This window comes from Denticeps clupeoides, chromosome 12, assembly GCF_900700375.1.
Source record: "Denticeps clupeoides chromosome 12, fDenClu1.1, whole genome shotgun sequence".
Classification (NCBI taxonomy): Eukaryota; Metazoa; Chordata; class Actinopteri; order Clupeiformes; family Denticipitidae; genus Denticeps; species Denticeps clupeoides.
The window spans coordinates 98,020-119,112 of record NC_041718.1 but is presented as its reverse complement, the minus strand read 5'-3'; the positions used below and the strand labels follow the sequence as shown (position 1 = coordinate 119,112).

The 21,093-nt window shown below is 38.7% G+C and overlaps 1 protein-coding gene across 2 annotated transcripts in view; it reads right to left on the bottom strand.

Moving 5' to 3' along the window:
- The window catches only part of LOC114800346 (E3 ubiquitin-protein ligase RNF123-like), a 93,283-nt gene that overhangs the window by 57,857 nt on the left and 14,333 nt on the right, over positions 1-21,093 (bottom strand). For both annotated transcript variants that reach the window (XM_028997577.1, XM_028997578.1), the window contains exons 25-34: positions 19,489-19,572; positions 18,751-18,858; positions 16,071-16,248; positions 14,532-14,606; positions 13,016-13,103; positions 12,767-12,854; positions 12,114-12,198; positions 2,040-2,179; positions 1,656-1,844; positions 129-204 (exon numbers count right to left, since the gene is read on the bottom strand). In XM_028997577.1, coding sequence (XP_028853410.1) covers positions 129-204; positions 1,656-1,844; positions 2,040-2,179; positions 12,114-12,198; positions 12,767-12,854; positions 13,016-13,103; positions 14,532-14,606; positions 16,071-16,248; positions 18,751-18,858; positions 19,489-19,572 — 1,111 coding nt within the window. The remainder of the gene's footprint in view (positions 1-128; positions 205-1,655; positions 1,845-2,039; positions 2,180-12,113; positions 12,199-12,766; positions 12,855-13,015; positions 13,104-14,531; positions 14,607-16,070; positions 16,249-18,750; positions 18,859-19,488; positions 19,573-21,093) is intronic.

The window sequence follows — 21,093 nt, the reverse complement described above, 5'->3', positions numbered from 1 at the left end:
GATGTGATTTCCCTGAATTAGATTGATCTGAAGGCCCCTGGCAGCCTGAATGCACTTTTCATGGAATTAAGATGATGCGATTGAAAGAAAAGTAGAATAGTGAGGAAAAACAACCAGACAAACATTACCTGGGAGACGCAGGTTGACAACTCTGTCAAAGAGGTTCCTCTCAGCGGTGACACGATTCAGCACCTGGTTCAGAAGCTGCAGGGAACAAAATGAAAGTCATGCATAGGAACAGTCATGGTCATTCTGAATCAATCCCAATATCATAATCTTCATCCCTCATCATATTTTGTACTCACAACATAAAACTCACAACAAAAATTTAGTTGACCTGCTTCCTCTGATGCTTATTTCTGTATCCCTGTTTAATAATAATTCATCGTTTCTGTTCAGGATTTGGCCTGTTTTTGAGTTAAAATAAGCATAAATGCTTTAAAATACAGTTCAAAATATGGTTCAAAATTGCATTCGGGACAGCGTGTTTCCCAAAATCAAAAAAAAAATAGAAAGACTATTTGTGTATAGGAGGAATCTTTAAAGGATTCTGTTGCACTTTCACATTAGTGGTGCAAACTGAAATCCCAGACTGGTGTGACTGGGCAGAAATACTGTTTCATCTCCACAGCCACAGAATCCCAGGAGCACAAGCTGATGGGTTTGTTGGGGAGCAATAATCATGTCTTAAATTATATTCTACTTGTATTTTACCTTCTTCTGCTTCTCAGACTCCTATCATTCTCTTGACCACAACAAACCTAGGATATATGTTTTGGGTGTTGTAGATAATAATAAAAGGATTAAGGAGAAACGCGGCTGTGCAGGTGCTAGAATATGAAAGCTACTATAGATACTATAGACCTGCTCTATTTTTAAACGCTGTAGTTAGAAACGTAGAAAAACAGTTCCTTTAAGACTGTGAAAGAAACACGTACTTCATTATACATTCATGAGTCAATCAGATTTCAGTGACCTTTCCATAACTTTATTTATTTTGTATTCCAAAACTGTGAGGTTTTTAATGATCCATGTATAAATGACTATTATAGCTGGAAATGGCTGCTAATGATCTCTTAACCAATTCAAGATTCAAGATGCCGCCGGTGAGGTCTGCTGTGTGAACCGACTTCTTGATCCCGGTATCTACCGTGCCATTTAAGTAAGGCCACTGCAACATTGAGATAGGTGGAACATGTCAAAGTAACATCCCCTTAAACACAGGAGCCAAAATTTTCCTTCCCCACAGTGAATCCTGACACCAAGTCTTCCCTCAATTCAATATCCATGCAGTGTAAAAGAAAAACATGCTTCATCAGACCAGGCCCCTTTCTTCCATTCCTGCATGGTGAACATGAATCGGTGTGAGCTAACCAAACTTCAGTGCGCTGTTCATAACCAATATCAGCAGTAATTTGAGGTACATTAGCTGATTTACTGGATCACACAACATGGGCCAGCCTTCTCTCCACATGTACATCCATTTTGTCTGCCATTGACCTGCCAGTTCAGTGGTAACTTTTTATAGGTCCTGGCAACTGCAGAATAGGAGCCTCAGTTTTGAAGATGCTATGGTCGAGGAAATATTTTGTACTAAACAAGCATGTGTGCATAAGGTTTGACTACAATTTAAGTTTGCATATTCACTAGCTCACCTGAGCCAATCTGCGAAGGAGCAGTTCCGCGGAAGGGCGAGACCAGTCAAGAAAGATCTCTGACACCAGGGTAACGGTCATCTCCAGCACACGCAACAGGCTGACAGACAAGTCAAAGCAGGTGGCGCACACCTTCAACTGTCGCGTGTCCACAAAATTCCGCTCTGGGCGCTCTGCCGCTTGTTGAATCTACAGAAGAAATTGTGTGTGGATCAGTCTGTGTCTATGTATTGATCGTGACTTATGCAAAACTGTACAATTTTTTATTTAATACATTTTGTTTTCTGATATCAAAGTTAACAGTACTTCAGTGTACCATTTATACAATTCAAGGAGAGAAAAGACTGAATGCATGAACACTTCTGCATATCCACACTCACTCACCTCCTGGATCATGCCAATGAACTCAGAGAAAGCCCAGTTCAGCTGGTTCAGGACACTGTTCAGGAAGCTGGCACCCATTTCTTTATCCTGCCTCAGAAGCTCTGCCATGTGCCTCTGCAGCAGGTGTGATGGGCATGGCTCTGCAACCATAAATTAAAATCACTCTAATTTAGAACACAAATTTAATATACAAAACGTTGTCTGTGGGTGAAGTTTCCGCAACAATCAATCATCATGGCAATTACTCATGGTGCAACACACTTTTCTTAAGATGTAAGTACAAAAAAAACCTCTACCAAGCTCAGTTATTTATGTGCCAGTCAGAGAGACAATGATTTTTGGTCACAGTTAATCAACATCAATAACTTCAATGGCAAGACATAATGCCCTGTCAAGCTTTTACTATGAAGCAAAGAAGCTAGTGTTTGTCTATAGAGGTCACAGAGAGATAAACTCAGTTATTGCTTTCTATTATCAAGACTTAATTGGACCCACCACTGTTCCGATCTAATAAACATTAAAAATAGCCTATTACATTAACAAAGAAACACACTTTCCTGTGTTTGTGCCTGAGATGTGCACTAAATGATGACATATATATCACACATTATTGAGAATTGGGACAAAAACATATCATACTCATAAAACATTAAATAAATACATAAATACAAACCATTAAACAATGACATTATGCACAGACCCTTGCACAGAACAGATTTGTTTTGAGGTGAGAGAATTGAAGAAATAAAGTATATTATTTGCTAAGATATTGCTGTGTCTGGATCCGGTCCGGGAAGGGATACAGGTCCTGGGTTTGGACTGGAGTTTCATGTACATCCTGTGTTCCCTTGATTCTAGATCGTTCACACCTGTGTATGCATGTTTAAAGCTGCCTGTTCTCTGTTGGGTTGTTGTTTGGTGATGTTTTACCCTGTCTAGTGTTTTGTATTAAATCCCCAGTCTTGTGATGTTGAGCATATACATCCTTCTTTCCTCGCCATGTCCTGCAACCGTGACATGCTCACTACTGTATTGTTTCCATTGTTTCCTCATCATGTGAGACATTACTTCTGAAGGCTCCCTTATTCCATGTTGGCTATGGTTGCCTCCTGGACACCATTAGTCCAGGTCACTGATCCATGCCCAAAAACGTGGCATGCATATGAAATTATGGTGGCAGATGCCCAGCTACTGATCTAACCTTGTGGACAGGGAACAGACCTAATGTCTTAAAAGAACACAAGGAAACAAGTTTCCTTGTATCACTGGGTCTTGTTCCAGATGCCATACATATATTCAGCTTTGCCTCCATGCTTTCCAAGTACCATGACACTACAGATATAAAACACTATATTTTAACACAGATGTAGAAAAAAATAAACAAATTATGAATGCTTACTAAATGTATCAATTAACAAAATGCAATGAATAAAATCAATATGTGGTGCTCAATATGTGAGCTGTTGTCACTTCCAAGGACTTACCTAAACTCAAAAAAATGTTTTTTTTATGTAGTTTGTGTAGTTTGTCAAACTCTGTCAGTAGTGAGTGAGTCACTGTAGCCAGTGTAAATGTGTAACCAAAATGACGGAGAAAATAGTAGACCTAGAAGAGTGCATCCAAAACCTACATTTAATTAGGGAATCAGAAGTTTTCCTAGAATCATTTCTATACCCGGATACATATCAGTATAGTCAGCCGGTAACTGTCTCTATACCTGTGCTGGTGTTGTACCGAATTCTGTGACCCGTCGAATTCCGTGACCCTAGATGGCGCTGTGCCGCGAAAGACAGTTAAGAATGTAAAATAGAAAACAGAAAACAAGGGGATAGACAAAGAAAACGCTTAAGAAGCGAGCGTGTGTGATCTCTGTATCTCTCTGTATCACTCCTTCCCAATGGGTCTTCCTTTATTTTTCTCTCTCCTATAGTTTTTTTGTGTGGAGTTTTTCCTTGCGTGCAGAAGGGTCGTGTGAGGGTGTCAACTGTAGGGCCTGTCAAAGCCCACTGAGACATACTGTATGTGATTATGGGCTATATAAGAAATAAATGTTGTTGTTGCTGTCCTTTGCCTTCTAAGCAGCATCAATTCTTCTTGGTACGTGTGCACACAGTCCTTGTTTCAAACATCTTAAAGAGCTAACAACAGAATCATATTCCTGCCTGTTGGCATTGCAGTGATCAATAAATGACTGCCAATATTTCTCAGCACTGAAGACACAGTTAATCCTGACCAAATCACCATTTGTAGAAATGCAGCCCCAAACTTGCAAGGAACCTCCACCATGCTTCACTGTTGTTCTCGGCAACAAAAATGTTTGTCCATAGTTTGACCTTGTTTTGAAGGTATTTTTGAGTTGCAACTCTTGCATGAAGACCAGTTCTGGTCAGACTTCATTGGACAGTAGATGGGTGTACCTGGTCCCCACTGGTTTCTGATGGCACTCCTGGACATTACCAGATTTCAAATGGAAATAATCTGCAGCATTATATTTTTTTGGTTGACCACTGGACCTATTTCTTTGTGATTCTTCAGCCCAGGCCCAGGCTGTTTTGAAAGGAAAGATCCTGCTGATACAGTATTACCTTGTGTTTTGTTGCTGTTTTCAGCCTGCATCATGAAAAAATTGTTAATTAAAGGTTGAATAGAAAACAGTGTTTTATCTTACATGTGAAATTGATGATCAATGATCTCTAAAATCTATACTGTACATGCTTGTTTTTGTTACTGTATTTTTCTTCATTGTTACAAATGTGTTGTAAAGATGGATAGAAGTGTGCAGCGTGACAAACATTTTAAATGGCTAAGGGATGTCAGGCGAAGTGACATTGTCCTGATTGCCACAGCTGAGAGTCAGTCATTAGCCACAATGTTTGCTGTTAGTCTTTTGGGCCTCTAACTCAGGCATTGTTCTTTTCTAATTTAATGGCCTTGTTTGTTCCATACAGGGAGTTTACAAAGCTCAATGGCATGCTACCATACCAAAGAACAAAAAAGGATTTGTGCTAATTAGATGAAGGTGACATTGTTTCCCATTGACTAGACTAGCTGAAAGCCAGCTGTGAAAAGAATGGCGGGAAAGGGGGATGCAGAGAGGAGAGTGAGGAAAAAAGAAAAAAAAATGGAAAAAGAAAGAAACAAAGAATGTGGTAAAAAGGAGAAATTATATTCATAGTATTTTAAAATCAAGAGGATGATTTTTCAACATGAGACAGCATGTCACTAATCAGCTCATAAAATGATGGAGAAATCTGAGATGTTCCCGTATGATTCGCTGCTTGTAAATTTGTTTGGCCAAAGGTAAAAGTATTTATGTTTAAAATGTGTTGTCTTTTAGATAAGCTAAGAAAACTTCATCTACATGAATGTAGCTAAGGAAACTTTATGGCGGATTCTCATAAATATGCTTCTGCAATTGAGAGAATCCTTGCATCATCCGTCACTGTCTATTTTGGAACACCAACTTTGTGCTCATGAAGCACATCTTTTCCACCTAAACATAACATAAACTAGTGGCTGATATCTTCACTTCATTGAGACTCTATGGATCAAACAAATGAAAATAACCTAACAAAGAAGGTGGAAAAGGGGCTTCAAGCTTCTCAGATATGCTGACGCCAGTAACAGTAACAGTCTGGTGAACTGTATTGCTAAAAGCTGCACTCTGCACTAAAATGTTAGACTAATTGCCTGTCTGTGAATATGCTGCATTATGTAAATTCTCTGTTATACCTGTATGACAATGTGAATAACTGGATTACACTGAATGTCTAACTGTATCTCTGGGCCAAATACAGCAAATTAAGAACATTCCGTGAGCTTGGTGAATAAACATTCTGATGAAATTCAGACTCTGATGAGAAGAAAGAGCAGGAAAAATGGCAGACCCTCAATGGCAACCCAATTGAATGGACATTTGAAGATTCTCAGTCATCCAGGTGAAATTGTGCAACTGGACTTCTTTCTTTAAGGTAGATATGTTTCATTATGCATCCACAGAATTTTGTTCTGAAGAAAGAAGTCCAGTTGCCATGACTTAACTTTCAGACACAACTAAATTGGGTCATGAGTAATAAGTAATAAAAAGGGGTCTATTTAAGTTTATTGCGCACAGAATAAAAAGGTTTACATATTATGGCAGTCTCAAAAGGTTATTTCAATGGCAACTAGACTTGTTTTGAATGCTTCACCCTTCTATTCCGGAGGGCTTTCTCAAGTCTGACTGACTGGTAGGAGTAGCAGGTTTATAAACCCTGAAGGTGGTAATTGGTGAACACCTGTGGGTTGTACTTGTCCCTGGCTTTCATGTATGTTAATGAGACAACCTGAGACCACCTGAGTGTAAACGTGACCAAAATGGTGGTGACCATTTTGAAGTCGGCCATTGGATCCAACTTTTTGAAGTCAGCCATTGTTTCGTTTTTTCAATTAAATCAATGGATGGCCTTTCAACATTCAACAAGACAGCATTAAAAATATCTCGCATTTCACATTTTAAAAAGTGCCTGGATAAATGACCAATTAATCGCTCACAACATCCTTGGGAACAGTGGCTTTATTGAACTGGAATAAATCCATCCATACATAAGACCAAGAATAAATAGTTTTAAATAATATTTGAAGTCATAGTTTTTTTATCAAACTATTTTCAGCATTTACAGTTATGTGAACAGGTTTAGGAATGCTCTTAATTTTTTTTGGATAAGTTGCTAGCTCAGCATTGGCTGACTTACTTTTATTATATTTCATGCCATATGAAAACTAGTATTTCAGCAGTCACATTATGTTTATTTGCAACAGAATGCCACTGTGATTTATAAATTTACCTGGTTCCTTTTTACTAATGGATCACATGTAATCCAATGCTGTGATCACATGTGACAATCACTTTACTTCACTTCACACTTCACTTCACTTTTGCAAATATGACAGCCTCTAGACACATGAGTGTCTTCAGGATGGAGGAATTTTTGACCAATCTTCCTTACAAAATGTCTCCAGTTCAGTTAAATTTGATGATTCAGGGGACAGTGATGGTTATTCCACAATGTTTTACCTCTCCCTCTAAATGAATACATTTCTAGGTCATTTTCTTTTTGGAATATCCAACCCCTGTGTAACTTGCATGACTGCACTTTTGTTGTGACCAAATAACTAAATTATTATCTCATCAGCCCAAAGTCTAAATGAGCTTATGCATACAACAAGTGGCTTCTTTCTCATCACCCTGCAATACAGATGCTCTTTGTGCAAATTGTAGAACAGTGTACAGATACACCATCTACAGCAATATGTTATTGCAGGACTTTGAAGGTAATCTGTAACCATTCTTACAATTCTCTGGATATAAAACTCATATTTTTGCTTGGCCTGCCAGATCTGGTCTTAACAGCAACTTCCATTTCCTTTGTACATTCCTTACAATTGAAAAGCATCATACACAACAATCAATTCCTCTATCATCGTACAAGTGGCCAAGACCATCTTCGGCCATACACATGTAGCACAAACTGGGCGACAAACTCATCCAGTGCATAACAGAACAAAGCACAGCTCATTTAATGATCGACACCTGCTGGCTATATTAATTAAGCTCTTCCTCCTGTGCTTCTTTAAGCTACCGCATACCCCAATGTTCTTATCAATCACAAAAAGTTTGGAGCAGATTGGTTGATGTTTTAAGGTATTTCCTGTGTCCACTAGGTGCCACTGTGAATATTCTGGAATCTTATTTCATTATAACGTTCAGGCCATGACACTCATCAATTGTATAAAGTTTGGTGCAAATCGGTTGATGTTGTATGGTATTTCCTGTTTCCTTTATGTTCATTACACTAGGTGGCGCTACGAAGATTCAGGAAACTTCTTTAATTATAATAAATAAAATGAGCCACTGTATGACACTAGCGCCTCAACTATTCCGGAAACTTCATTCATTATATTTGTCAGGCCAGGACTCTGATCTGCGACTGAATGGAGTTTCATTGTATGCGAATGACAGCAGCTTCCTCTTCTATGTCAAATCATCAAAATGAGCCACTGTATGACACTAGCGCTGCGACTATTCCAGAAACTTCATTCATTATATTTGTCAGGCCAGGACTCTGATCTGCAACTGAATGGAGTTTCATTGTATGCGAATGACAGCAACTTCCTCTTCCAGGTCAAATCATCAAAATTCTATGCGATGGTGTGGGTGACCAGCTGAAGATCCATGGACTGTGATGGTTGTGTGAAAAACACACGGCTGGTTTTAGGAAGAAAACATTGATTTAATTTTTCCTCAATGTGCAAACAAAAGAAAATAAACACTTAAACAAAGGAGCAAAAATAACCAAAAGGGCCAAAATTAATCACAAACAATTACTGTAAAAAATTATGTTCATTACACAAGGTTGTCAGTGCTCACAGTCATTAGATGGATGCAAATACAGTCGAGCTGGAGCTGGGGAGCAGAAAACATGTGTATGTATGGTTATTTGGGTGGCGGTAGTAGCCTAGTGGGTAACACACTCGCCTATGAACCAGAAGACCCGGGTTCAAATCCCACTTACTACCATTGTGTCCCTGAGCAAGACACTTAACCCTGAGTTGCTCCAGGGGGGACTGTCCCTGTAACTACTGATTGTAAGTCGCCATGGATAAGGGCGTCTGCCAAATGCCTTAAATGTAAATGTAAATGTAAATTTGGTAAGCCAGCGTTGATTCACCTTCTAACAGATGGCATGGGTGAGCTGTACAATGAAAGCTCAAAAACATAATCTTCTAGGTCTTAAGGCTCTCCAGATCAAATTATATCAAATCACCTCAAGTGGAACAATTTATCCAAATATGAAATAAGTCATGCCCTGTTACAAGTAGGTGGTATTCCAAGAAACTTTGCACAAATGACAGTGAATGTGCGAATGACAGCAGCTTCCTATTACATGGTGACAACGCAATGTCACGAAAAATCCTTCACAATTTAAGATTACCAATTTAATGAAGGGTGAGACAAAGAACAGTTCAGAAGATCTTTCATGAAAACAAAATCAAAGAGTCAGAGTACCCAGCCCGGAGGGTTACCTGGGTCCCACCCTAGAGCGACAGCCTTGTGGCCCAGCCCGAACCGGATACATGGGCTCAAGGAAACTGGCTATAAGGACATGGAACGTCACCTCTATGGTGGGGCAAACCATCTGATGCCCCAGGAATGGAAGGCAGCAACTCACTCATACTGTTTAGAGTGGGGATGGAAGGAATACTTTAAGGGGGTCCTCAATCCCTGTGACGCACATTACAAGGAGGAACCAGAGCTGGGATACCTGGGTATGGACTGTCCAATCTCTGAGGCAGAAGATGCTGAGGTAGTCAAACAGCTACACAGCAGTGGAGCCCCGGGGGTGGGTGATATCAGTCCTAGGAATCGCATGGCTATTGATTTTGTAGGGTTGTCATAGTTGACACAGTGGCGTTTTTAAGAAGGGGTTTAAGAAGGGTGTGTTCCAACTATAGGGGTATCACACTCCTCAGCCTCCCTGGAAAGGAGGGTTCGGTTGATAGTTGAATCTCAGATTGAGAAGGAGCAATATGGTTTTCCTCCTGGCCGTGGAAATGTGGACCAGCTCTTTACCCTTTGCTAGGGTGATGGAGCAGTTCGCCCAACCAATCCACATGTGTTTTGTGGATTTGGAGAAGGCTTATGACCATGTCCCCAGGGACACTCTGTGGGGGGTGATCCAGGAGTATGGGGTGGATGGCCTTTTTATTAAGGGCCATTCAGTCCCTGTACCAGAGGAGCATGAGCTTGGTATGCATAGCCAGCAGAAAGTCAGAGAGGGTTGGACTCCGCCAGGGCTGCCCTTTGTCACCGGTTCAGTTCATAACCTTTATGGGCAGAATTTCTATGGTGTGGAGGGTGTCGAGTTTGGTGGCAGGACAATCTCGGATTTTGCGGATGATGTGGTCCTTCTAGCTTCATCAGACTCTGACCTTCAGCTTTTGCTGGGTAGGTTCGCAGCCGAGTGTCAAGCGGATGGGATGAGGATCAACACCTTCAAATCTGAGACCACGGTTCTCGACCGGAAAAGGGTGGCTTGCCGCAGATTGGGGCAGCGTTTGCAGTGATGCGAAGCTGAACCGATCTGTCGTGGTGAAGAGGGAGCTGAGCCAGAAAGCAAGGTTCCCAATCCTCATCTATGGTCATGAGTTTTGGGTAACGACTGAAAGTACGAGATCAGAAATGAGTTTCCTCCGTAGCATGGCCGGTCTCAGCCTTAGATATAGGGTACTTACTCTGGAAACTACCAATGGATAAATGCCCATGCAAATGAAAAAAATGAAATAGAATATACCTTTGTTTATCTTTACTCAAAGACCAACTTATTCATTTCTATTCTAGTCAGAAGTCATGTTCACTGTGACCTCATACATGTTTGGCTCTTATTTGCTTAATTAATCAAGGTACATCGTTCGTCAGCCCTAGGTTATACTAGGCATATTTGTTTAAATTGTCCTCAAACCATTCCAGCAAAGGGACAGTGATTGATGAGAGGCTGCACAGCCTGCCGATAGGGAGCCTGAAGTACCGACTCTGTGTCAAGCACCAGAGAACATCTTCACAGAAGGTGCATTCACAATCAAGATTTCAATCAAGATTTCTACAAAAACAAACACACACATTCATGATCCCCTATCATGACAATTTCACTTTGTGAGATTATTTAACATTAATACGAGTTCCCCTAGCCTGTCTATGGTCCTGCAGTGACTAGAAAAGATGTAAAGAGTGCTTTGGTCATTCTGTTTCCCATTCAGAGAGTGGCAGCTCAGATGGCTGGACCCTTATGTCCTCCAGTCATGCTTTTTCAGGCCAGAGAATTTCCTTCCCCTCGTCTAAAACATTATCTCCACCGACTGTCATGGCTTCCGAACATGCAAAGCATTGCAGTTGCTCAGTGATTGGATGTAATAATGAGCACAAATGTATTTTCTTAGTTCAGTCACGTAAGACTCTGAAGAACCAGTAGGTTAATTTTATTTTTCTGCAAAAACGTTGACACAATGTTATGTCTGCACTAATTATAGTGGTTGGTGAGTAGTGTTGATGACATAATTTCCGTGAATGCCCCCTCAAAAATCTATAGGCTGCTCTCCTTCTTGTCCTGCCTCTCTCCTCCTCACTAGCATTTAAAACTACAGAAACCACAATGGCGTGTCCTGGGGAAATCTCATTTTGAGACTGTCTAAAAGTAGCTGTAATTCTGCACAAAGACTGAATTTCGGAAAGAGACTTCAGATACAATGCAATACATTGTCTAATCCTACTGTGAAAAAAACAGTGGTACAATATGTTGCTATTAGGTGCTATTAGGTGGACCAGTAACATCATTATGGACACATAATCTAGACCATGACACTGGACTACATTCTGGACTTCTCCAACCCTACAACTGTAGGACTTATTATTATTTCATCCCCAACCCTGCACTAACACCAGGCTCACTCTACCCTGGAAGGGGGTCCCTCTCTGTATCACTCCTTCCCAAGGTTTCTTCCTTTCTTTTTTTTTCTCTCTTCTAGAGTATTTTTTTGTGTGGAGTTTTTCCTTGTGTGCAGAAGGGTCAAGTGTGGGGGGTGTCAACTCTAGGGCCTGTCAAAGCCCATTGAGACATACTGTATGTGATTTTGGGCTATATAAGAAATAAATGTTGTTGTTATTACAGTTGCACACATTACTTTAGTCACTACAATAAATACCAACAGAATAGTTTGTGATGCACAAGATCAATGTATTTAAGGGCCCAACCAGATCATTTAGTTTTTTTCTATTTTAATCTTATTTTAAGTAATCTAACATGATGGTCAGGCTTGTGTCCTAAAAACAACAAATAAGATCTCATTGCATCATGATCACCCTGTCCCGGACAGCCCCATGGAAGCACATGCCCCCAGTCTTATTATAGAAACTAATACTAATACTAATACTAATATGTTTTGACAGAACCCTCAGCACAAGAGAAAGACAAAAATTAAAGGAGATGAGAAAGAAATACAATTTTGTATAAATGTGTATTGGGGTAAAAGAGTGCTTACTTTGTAAACTGGGCAGATTGGCATCTTCAGGTTTGGTTTTAAGCAGGTGTGGCAGACGGGTGTATCTGTAGCCAAAACCACATCCCTAAAACACACAAAAACAGGCAATTTCTTGCTAAAACAAATTAATCATACAAATGAGGGTTAGCTTAATAATCAAAGACAATCTAAGACTCAAATGTTCTGACTCTCAAAGATTTCAGTCTGTGACAGTCCTGCTAACAAACAGCCAAACTCACGACTGGATGCGATGAAAGTAATTCTAATTTCATTTTTTACAATATAGTCTGTCTGTGGAGTAGTACAAGGAGTTAAAGTTTACAATTTACAACCCTGTTTACAATTACTGAAAGGCATAATCAATATCAGGTCACAGCACACACAATGGCATAGAATAATTTGCTGAAAAACTTACTTAACCAAAAAACTAAAAATTAATACCAAAAAAGTGGAATCCCTGCAAAAAACCTAATTTTAGTCCAAATGTGTACCTGAATGAAACGCTGTTGACAAACGAGTATGGCGGGTAACAAAAAAAGTTATAAATCAGTGAGCTGCTCCAGGAGGACTGTCCCTGTAACTACTGATTGTAAGTCACTCTCGATAAGGGCGTTTGACAAATGCAGTACATATGAAATGTAAATGTAACTCACCCTCCAGAGACGCACTAGGATCCAATTAGTTTGAGCCCATGGCCTCTGCTCATATGGAGCCAACAGGTTTTTCATCATAGCAACACGCCTAGAGAAAAAAATTCAGGCAAGAGAAACAATAAAACGTAATTTTCTACTTAATCCTAGACAAGACTAGACTGTAGTTCTCAATGAAGTGCCAGAAACATGTTCTTGGTTAAGGTGATCAATGTTGAATAAGGGATGTGAACTTAGAATGTAACAACATACTGATCTTCAGAGATGCGTTCCACTGCCCTGAGGGATTGTGGATAGCACACGTAACTAGCCAAGGCCTGCATGAGAGAGTCTTTCATATCTGTGTAGAGGAAAAAAAAACATCAGACTGAAAGCAAATCAAAATGACATTGTTAAACACATTGGTAAATCACAGTATAAATGTTAGGTGCTAAGTATGCAATAGAGTGGGCCTGTTAATTTTATTATGTGTTATGCAAGCGCGCAGGACTCTCAATTTCATGCAACATCTCAAGATAGCAGGAGTCATTCTTGGATTCTCATGAATATTAATAAGTGTTTGAATTATAATTAAGAGTGCCTGTCCATATTTGCATGAATTCAGAACTCACAACTCTTTCCTGCTTAAAAATCTCTAATTAACGCAATGTGTTACAACAGCAACACAGTTTGAACAATTCTATTGGGAAAACATTCACAGTAATTCACAGTAAAGAAATCTCTGTACAACAGATAATGACAGACATCATCCCTCTACTTTATTCAAAAACATATTTATTCTCTTAGGAAGAAAAGGCTGCTTCAGAAAGTAAATGGCTCACTCACATCATTCAATTCACAGACAATCTCACACAATCAACTTTTCTAGCTCTTCTAATTTCCACCATGTACAGAAGTGCCACTGGCAATCATTAAGTGAACAGAATTATCTTAAAATAGCTTAAAATGACTATTAGTTTTCCATCATCTGTGCCAATGCAGAGAGAAACATGCATTTGAAGGTACACAGCTCACAATTTAATATATCCTCCTGCCAGAAAGTTAAAAGGTGGCAAACCTGCATTTAATGTCATAATTTTTTACATTGACAAAGTATTTCCAACTGCAATTTGATTGTAATACAATGTTCTGATAATGGTAAATAGAACACTTTCAAAAGAATCGAATATGTCTGGGCCAAATACAGTGAGAGGAAAGGAGAATTTTCCCCTCAAGCTATAATGTGCTGTTAGCCATTTATCAAGGCAGAGTTACATGATAATATACTCTTTAATCCCATTGAATTCAATTAATCTCACACCCTTCTATCCAATATTTCTAATTTTCTGATGTTGTATGTTATGGCATATGAAGTATGCTATTCTTTTCAGTCAGTTCAGATCACAGTGTGGTAATACTTCTACCACTGTAATTTGTATAATCAGTCAAATTTAATCCAATATAGGTCTTGTCTGTTTAACCTCATAATTATTATTAATGCTAGTAATTTTTCATGGACATACACCTCCACCTGTTTATATGCTTGGAATTGTATTTTGTCTGGAAAGGTTTTGCTGTTTAGTTGAGATTTTGCGCCTTTATGTGAGGCATGTGCATTTTTAGCGGGTATTTAAATAATTTAAATAGAAGCAACTCTGCACAGAAATAGAGAATGACCCCTCCTCTTCCAGACCACATACACAATTCACTCAAACAGAAATATATCACTGGGCCAGCCATTCAGAGAAAGGCATGGAAGATTTGATGTTATAGCAGTGTGCCAACTCACCCGTCCCTACTATACGTGGGTCAGCAAAGTGCTTGGCCAGGATAGCAGCAAGCTGGGTTAGTGTGTCCTCATAGCCTGCAAATGAAAACACACATAAATAAACATCTGTACAAAAAGACGAGAAGCAGCAAGCAGACACACGCATATGAAATGTTCAGTGAAAGATAACCACCGAGATAACCACCATATAGGGGCAGTGTTGGCCTAGCGGTTAAGGAAGCGGCCCCTAAATCAGAAGGTTGCCGGTTCGAATCCTGATCCGCTAAGGTGCCACTGAGGTGCCAGTGAGCAAAGCACCGTCCCCACACACTGCTCCCCGGGCGCTTGTTATGGCTGCCCACTGCTCAATTGACAATCACTGGACTTCACAGATTTAAAACGTTCTTTAATTCTGAGAGAGATTTTCAAGATTTTCCTCAGCCTCGCTGAACTATACCCGCTACAGGTGTAATATGAGTATTGCAGCCTGCTGAGCAGTATTAAAGGTCAAACTCACATTTTGAATAAGGAGCTTCCTTCAGTGTCTCATTTTATTTTCTGAACTGGTTATTAGATGCTGCTCCAGCCAGTCAGGGAATCTCCTGCCCCCTAAAATGAAGGTGCCCTTACTAGGTAATAGAAAACCGATTGGTGGCTATGTAATCAAGATGTCAGGGCAGCATGGGCACGTGCAAAAATTGCCACCACTCATGATGCCGCCCCAACCACTTTTATAAAGATAAAGAATTTGTAAAGATTTTATTTCACTGTCCTAGGCCACAAGGTCTATGGAAGGTGAAGGACAACACATATGTAAGATAACGTATCTAAACTAGGATGTAACATACAAAAAAATATTATTATATATTATTACCTAACATGTACATTAAATGGGTAATATGATTGCTTTTACATTTTTCAGGAGGTGTTATCTGGAATAAGAACTATTAGAAAGTAAAAGAGGCGATTTAAAATCTAAAGAAATTTAAAGGTCCCTTGACAATTTTTTTTGCTTTTATACAGGACTTAGTGGTCCCCTAATACTGTAGCCTTATATTATAATAAGGAGGAGAAAGGCAGAACGAGGAAGAGAGTGGCCTATAGTGAGCAGAAATGAAATCATCAACACCATTCACCAATCACAATGTATGGAGTAGATATAACATTGTGTAACCTTTCACCTTACATAAGGGGGCAAATTCCAGACTCTGCAAAGTAGAGTGGCCAAAGCACTCTTTATACTTATCGCCCTTCCTAGCCGCTGCAGGACCATAGACAGGAAAACTCATATTAATGTTAAATCATTTCACAACTTGAGATTTTCTTGATGACACCTTGATGACATTGATGACAAAAGAGATTCACTTACACATTTACATGCACATTTTTTGATGAAAGATCAAATAAAACAAATTCTTCTCCTCAACTAATTTGTGCTTTTGGGTTTATTTATTACCATGCACATCACTTAACACAATCACATAAATGTTTATAGGCCTGAGCCAGCATGTGGGGAAAGTGCATCTGGACTACAGTGCCCAAATTGGTTAAAAATGTCACCTGGCAGATCCTCCATGCTGTTGGCAGAGCTGAAGTAGTTCTTGAGAGCACTGTAGCTGTTCATGGCTACGCTGAGGTAGAACTCGGGGGTGAAGGCAAACAGAGACCCAGTGTTGTCCGCATGCTCAATAGTGCGGATGCACACACGAAGAAGCCAGTATATATCAAACATCTTCTCCTGAGAAACAGAGTCACAGACTTTTAGTTGATTTTGGTTCATGCCGACTATATTCTAAATTATGCTGAAGGCACATCATTAGTAAAATGTAACATTCCATTATAGTAATTTCTCCAAAAAACTCAAGAGCACCTCAATTACACCTTCAGCAAAAATTAAGCCACTTCATGATGTTTATTTTATCTAGACTTATTAAAAGCCTCAATAAAGATAAGAGGGAGTAGTGATGTAGAAGTATGAGGTCCTTCTACCCATGAAAGCATTGTAGAAATGCACTGATCAGCAATTTCAGCACTTTCAATAATATTGAATAATTACTGCATTTGCCCTGAGCTTTCTGTTCAACTTTGTTCACCACCACCCTGGAGGCATACAATAATTGAGTACATAATTAACTCTATACTTGTCCTTACTGCCTCCACTTTATTTTTTATATATTCTTAGCAATATGTTAATTTAATGCGAAGAACAATCTACTGCAAAACTCACATCAGACTGAGATCTGACATAAACCTCATTTGTTTATATCTTACCACCATTCTGTATTTAGCAAACCTTTATGTCTGCATTAAATCTATTAATACATTGTTACTGAATAATAAATGAGACGTGTCTATTATGTTGCTTCCTGGAATGCATCCATACCAACCAGTTTGAATCAATCATTCCTCTAGGCCGAGATATCATTACCTTACATCACTACGGCTATGTATAGGCTGTATGTTAAATAATTCATCACTCTTGTAATTTAAAGCTGTGGTTCTGATAGATGGCATGATGTAGATGTTTGGCTTTTCTCCCTGCATGCAGAATACCTAATAGGTCACAATCATATAAAAACCTGTCTGCACAATTTTATATTATAAGATGTTTACAAAGTGATGCTAGAGGCTGCAGTATGTGTGAAGACTGGAGAAACCTGCTGATTTGTTGAAATGCATTATTGTAGTCAATAAGACATTTGAATAGTCCCATCCTATTAGTTTGTGGAAGGTCAATTTAGTACCGGGTGAGAGGAGTTGGGAAGAGACCCAATCAGAATACACCTCTTTGTGGGGTAAAGAGGTTACTTTGATTTCACTTTACATGGAATTGCATAAAAAAATTGCATAAAATTTATAGACAGAATTCATAAAACAATGATAAACGATAAAACATGCATGCACTCATAAAACATGAAATGTCATGCCAAAATCTGGGAGAAACAAAAGAGCTGACATATGAGCAGATTTCACATTTAATGTAAAAAAAACTAAATGACCGGTAAAAACACAACAAACTTGAATTGACATTTACAGGCAAGCCATCTTGAAACACACAAAAAAGTGTGCTAATGCCACATTAAGCTTAAACAAAGGACAACCACAAGCAGCATAATATGCAGCATGTTTAAGCACAAATGTTCAAATGGAAATTAAATTGGCAATTGGCAATGCAATACTCAACCAGAGCATAAAATTGTCAGTTCAATATTCAATCTGAGAATGTAATTTGATATTTTTTTGCAATTGGCAATTCAACATGTAAAGTGCTGATGTAATGCACAGTTCAATATATATATATAAAAAAAACCAATTCATTAAATTGCATTGCATTTTGCCATGGGTCTTCTGCACATTTATTCAAATGGAAATTCGTTTTGCAAATCGTTTTGCAAACCACTTGCAGACCACTCATCAAGGGGGGCCTTCACTAACAATGTCACTTCCGCTTCATTGAATTACCATTTACAAAATGAATTGCAATTTAAATAAGTGTGCAGAAAACCCATGGCAAAATGCAATAACATTCTGTGAATTGTTATTCTATTTATTATCCAAAATCTTTGAAGCATAACATCAATACTTTGCACCCTGAATTGTGAATTGCAAAATGTAATATCAGATTGCATATTGAATTGACAATTGCATGCTCTGATTAAATATTGCATTGCCAGTTGCCAATTGAATTGCCGTTTGAATAGTTGTGCTTAAAATCTTCCATAGCTTGACGCAGTAGATCAGAAAGTATAATGAAACAATGTCTTATCCCAGCTTAAACCTTTTACTTTTACTATTTATTGGCTATATCAGCTCCTTGAGCTTCTGCAGAAAGGGCATTCAGTGTCACAGGTGACATCACTACAGGCCGGCGCAGCAGGGTCATGTTAGCATGGAGTACTTTCCTTCAGATAAATCAAATCAAATACATCAGTTGCATTCTGTGGTTCCAAATTCATCTGTGGTATTCTGTCAAAGTTTTAACATCAAAAATATAAAATAAAATTTAAATGTGAGTGATCATCATTTGTGATTCATTAATATGAAAAGATTGATTGGGGTCATTAATATATTTGCAGGCTACTCTTAGTTTTTCTCACATTAGCACTTGCATTTGACCACACACACTCTCACATATTTGTGGCATCACTAAATAGATGTTTATGTATGTGAGTGAGACATTCTCAGTCACACATGTACACACTTAGACTGTGTGTACAGTAAGCTGCATCGCATGTGGCACCTTGGAGTAGATGGTGGCATTAATCCAGGCCAGACGGCGGCTCAGGTGGTTCAGCTTCTCAGCAAACACCTTTTGGCTCTTTTGTAGTTCCTCCAGGATGTCAACCCGCTGAAGCCACACACAAAATAACACAAAATATATGCAAGAGTAAGGATCTTAGTTACTGAGATCAACTAAACTGAGATGTCATAACAGACCAAGTTTAATGAACAAACTAGATGCTTGAATTATATCATGTGTCAATATGATTTACATTGTGGTCTGGCAATGAGGCTACTGCAACTGCGCTGGAGCTACAAAATAACCATGCAGGCACAAACAAAACAAATTTACATGCGGTATTTACCTCATCATAACTTTAAAGCTTCCTAATATAAAAAGGTTGCCTCATTAATTCTGCCGTGATATTTGCCATTTCATTGAAACTGAAATGCATGCATGTGACATATTGTACAACCTTTTAAGGGCTGTTGAAGTTAATATCAACTGCAAGATTTTTTTTACCTTAAATTAGTCATAGTGTGGTTACCTGTACTCATAAAACTGATTCCTTCAAACGGTTTGAATACTTTTAATCATATTAAGTCCAATTACCCAGATAATACAGCCAATTCTTTACTTAAATTTAAACTTGAATCTACTCTGAACAAATTGGTCATATGTAAATAGGGTTAGATCGTATTATAAAAACTATGGATTACCCTGTTTGAGTATTAGATACTGTCTGAGTGTTCTTACTCTGCTTGGGCAGCGGGCAATCTTCTCCTCTGTGTCTTTAAGGGCCACTGCATACTCATGAACATCATCTGATACCACTACCATCTAAAAACACACAAACCCACATATTTCCAATGAGTCCCACATAAACACAAAGCCTAGTGACTATGGACAACAATAATGATGCAGATATATTAATTAAAAAGCATATATTTTAGATTTTAATCATATTAATATTTCTATAGTTATGTATGGACAAACTTTAATTTCCATGCTACACTTTCTATTTAAGTACGGTGAACGACAAAAACAGAATGTTGCTCAATTAATATGATCTCAAACCTCGATAAGATTCGTGCATGCATCAGTCCAACTTAAGATCAAACATTGATTGCTGAGGAGCATAATTCAGCACAACCTTTCTGTCCCTGTGCACTGGACTGGAGTAGGTTATTTATGGGCATAAATAATCAGCAGGACAAGGCCAGGTTGTGCAGCAGAAAAAACTAATTCAGAAAAAACAAATATGTTACAAGGATAGTGGGTAGAAGCAGCCTGACTAAAAGAAGCTAATCTTTTCATAGCAATTTTATTATAACAGGACAAAAGGTTATGATCAACACATTTTCAACCTGTGTCAGCCTGACTTTAGTTTCATAAGACCATTGTACTTTTTTTTTTTATTAAGGACAGCATGCAGAACTTTTTCTGTAGAACCAATCACAGACATGAATTCCAGACTAGTGCATATTACATATTTATTTAGCTGTATATTTTATCACATTTTAACCAAAATTATTGAATAATTCAGTTTACTACAACAGGTTCACATTTTACCTAAAACCCAGGCCAGGATAGAGTGCCTTATTCAAAAGGTGAGACATATTTGCCACTTAAGCAGTTTCTTCACACAGAGCAAGAGCAACATCCCAATGAAAAGCCCACCACAAGCCTTCAGCCCTTTAAATCAGTCACGATGACATAGACTGGGTGCAGTTAATTCCACAGAAGTGGCTGTTCATTTTCAATGTGGACACTTCCATTAAAAAGTGCAGCAGAAATCTATTTGTACTTCCATGGAGACACTATGGAGTTCTTTTTTCTTTCTGAAAGAATGTACATTTACTAAAAATGATTTCAAAATAATTTTTTTGGCCAATGGTCTAGAAATTTGAGGCTTCAGAATTTGAATTTGGTAGGCCTAGCGAGTAAGGGAACAGACCCATAATCAAAAGGTTTCCGGTTTGAATCCCCAAACCACAAAGGTGTCACTAAGGTGCCACTGAGCAAAAGCACCATCCCCTCACACTGATCCCTGGCAGCCTGTCATGTCTGCCGACTCCTCACTAAGGTCATTGGTTAAAAGCAGAGAACTCATTTTGTTGTGTGCCCCATGTGCTGTGCTGCAGTGTTTCACAATGATAATCATTTTACTTTCACAGATGTCTGCATCAGTTGAAATCTAATGCATATTAATCAGATGTCACCTACAGGCCGATAAAAATAGCACTCAAGCCTCATATTTCTTTCAGTCTGGTTGAATTAAGCCAATACTATGCATTACATTTTATATTTGTAGCTTCAAATTGATGACACACAGACCAATTTGTAATTGTGTAAAACTTA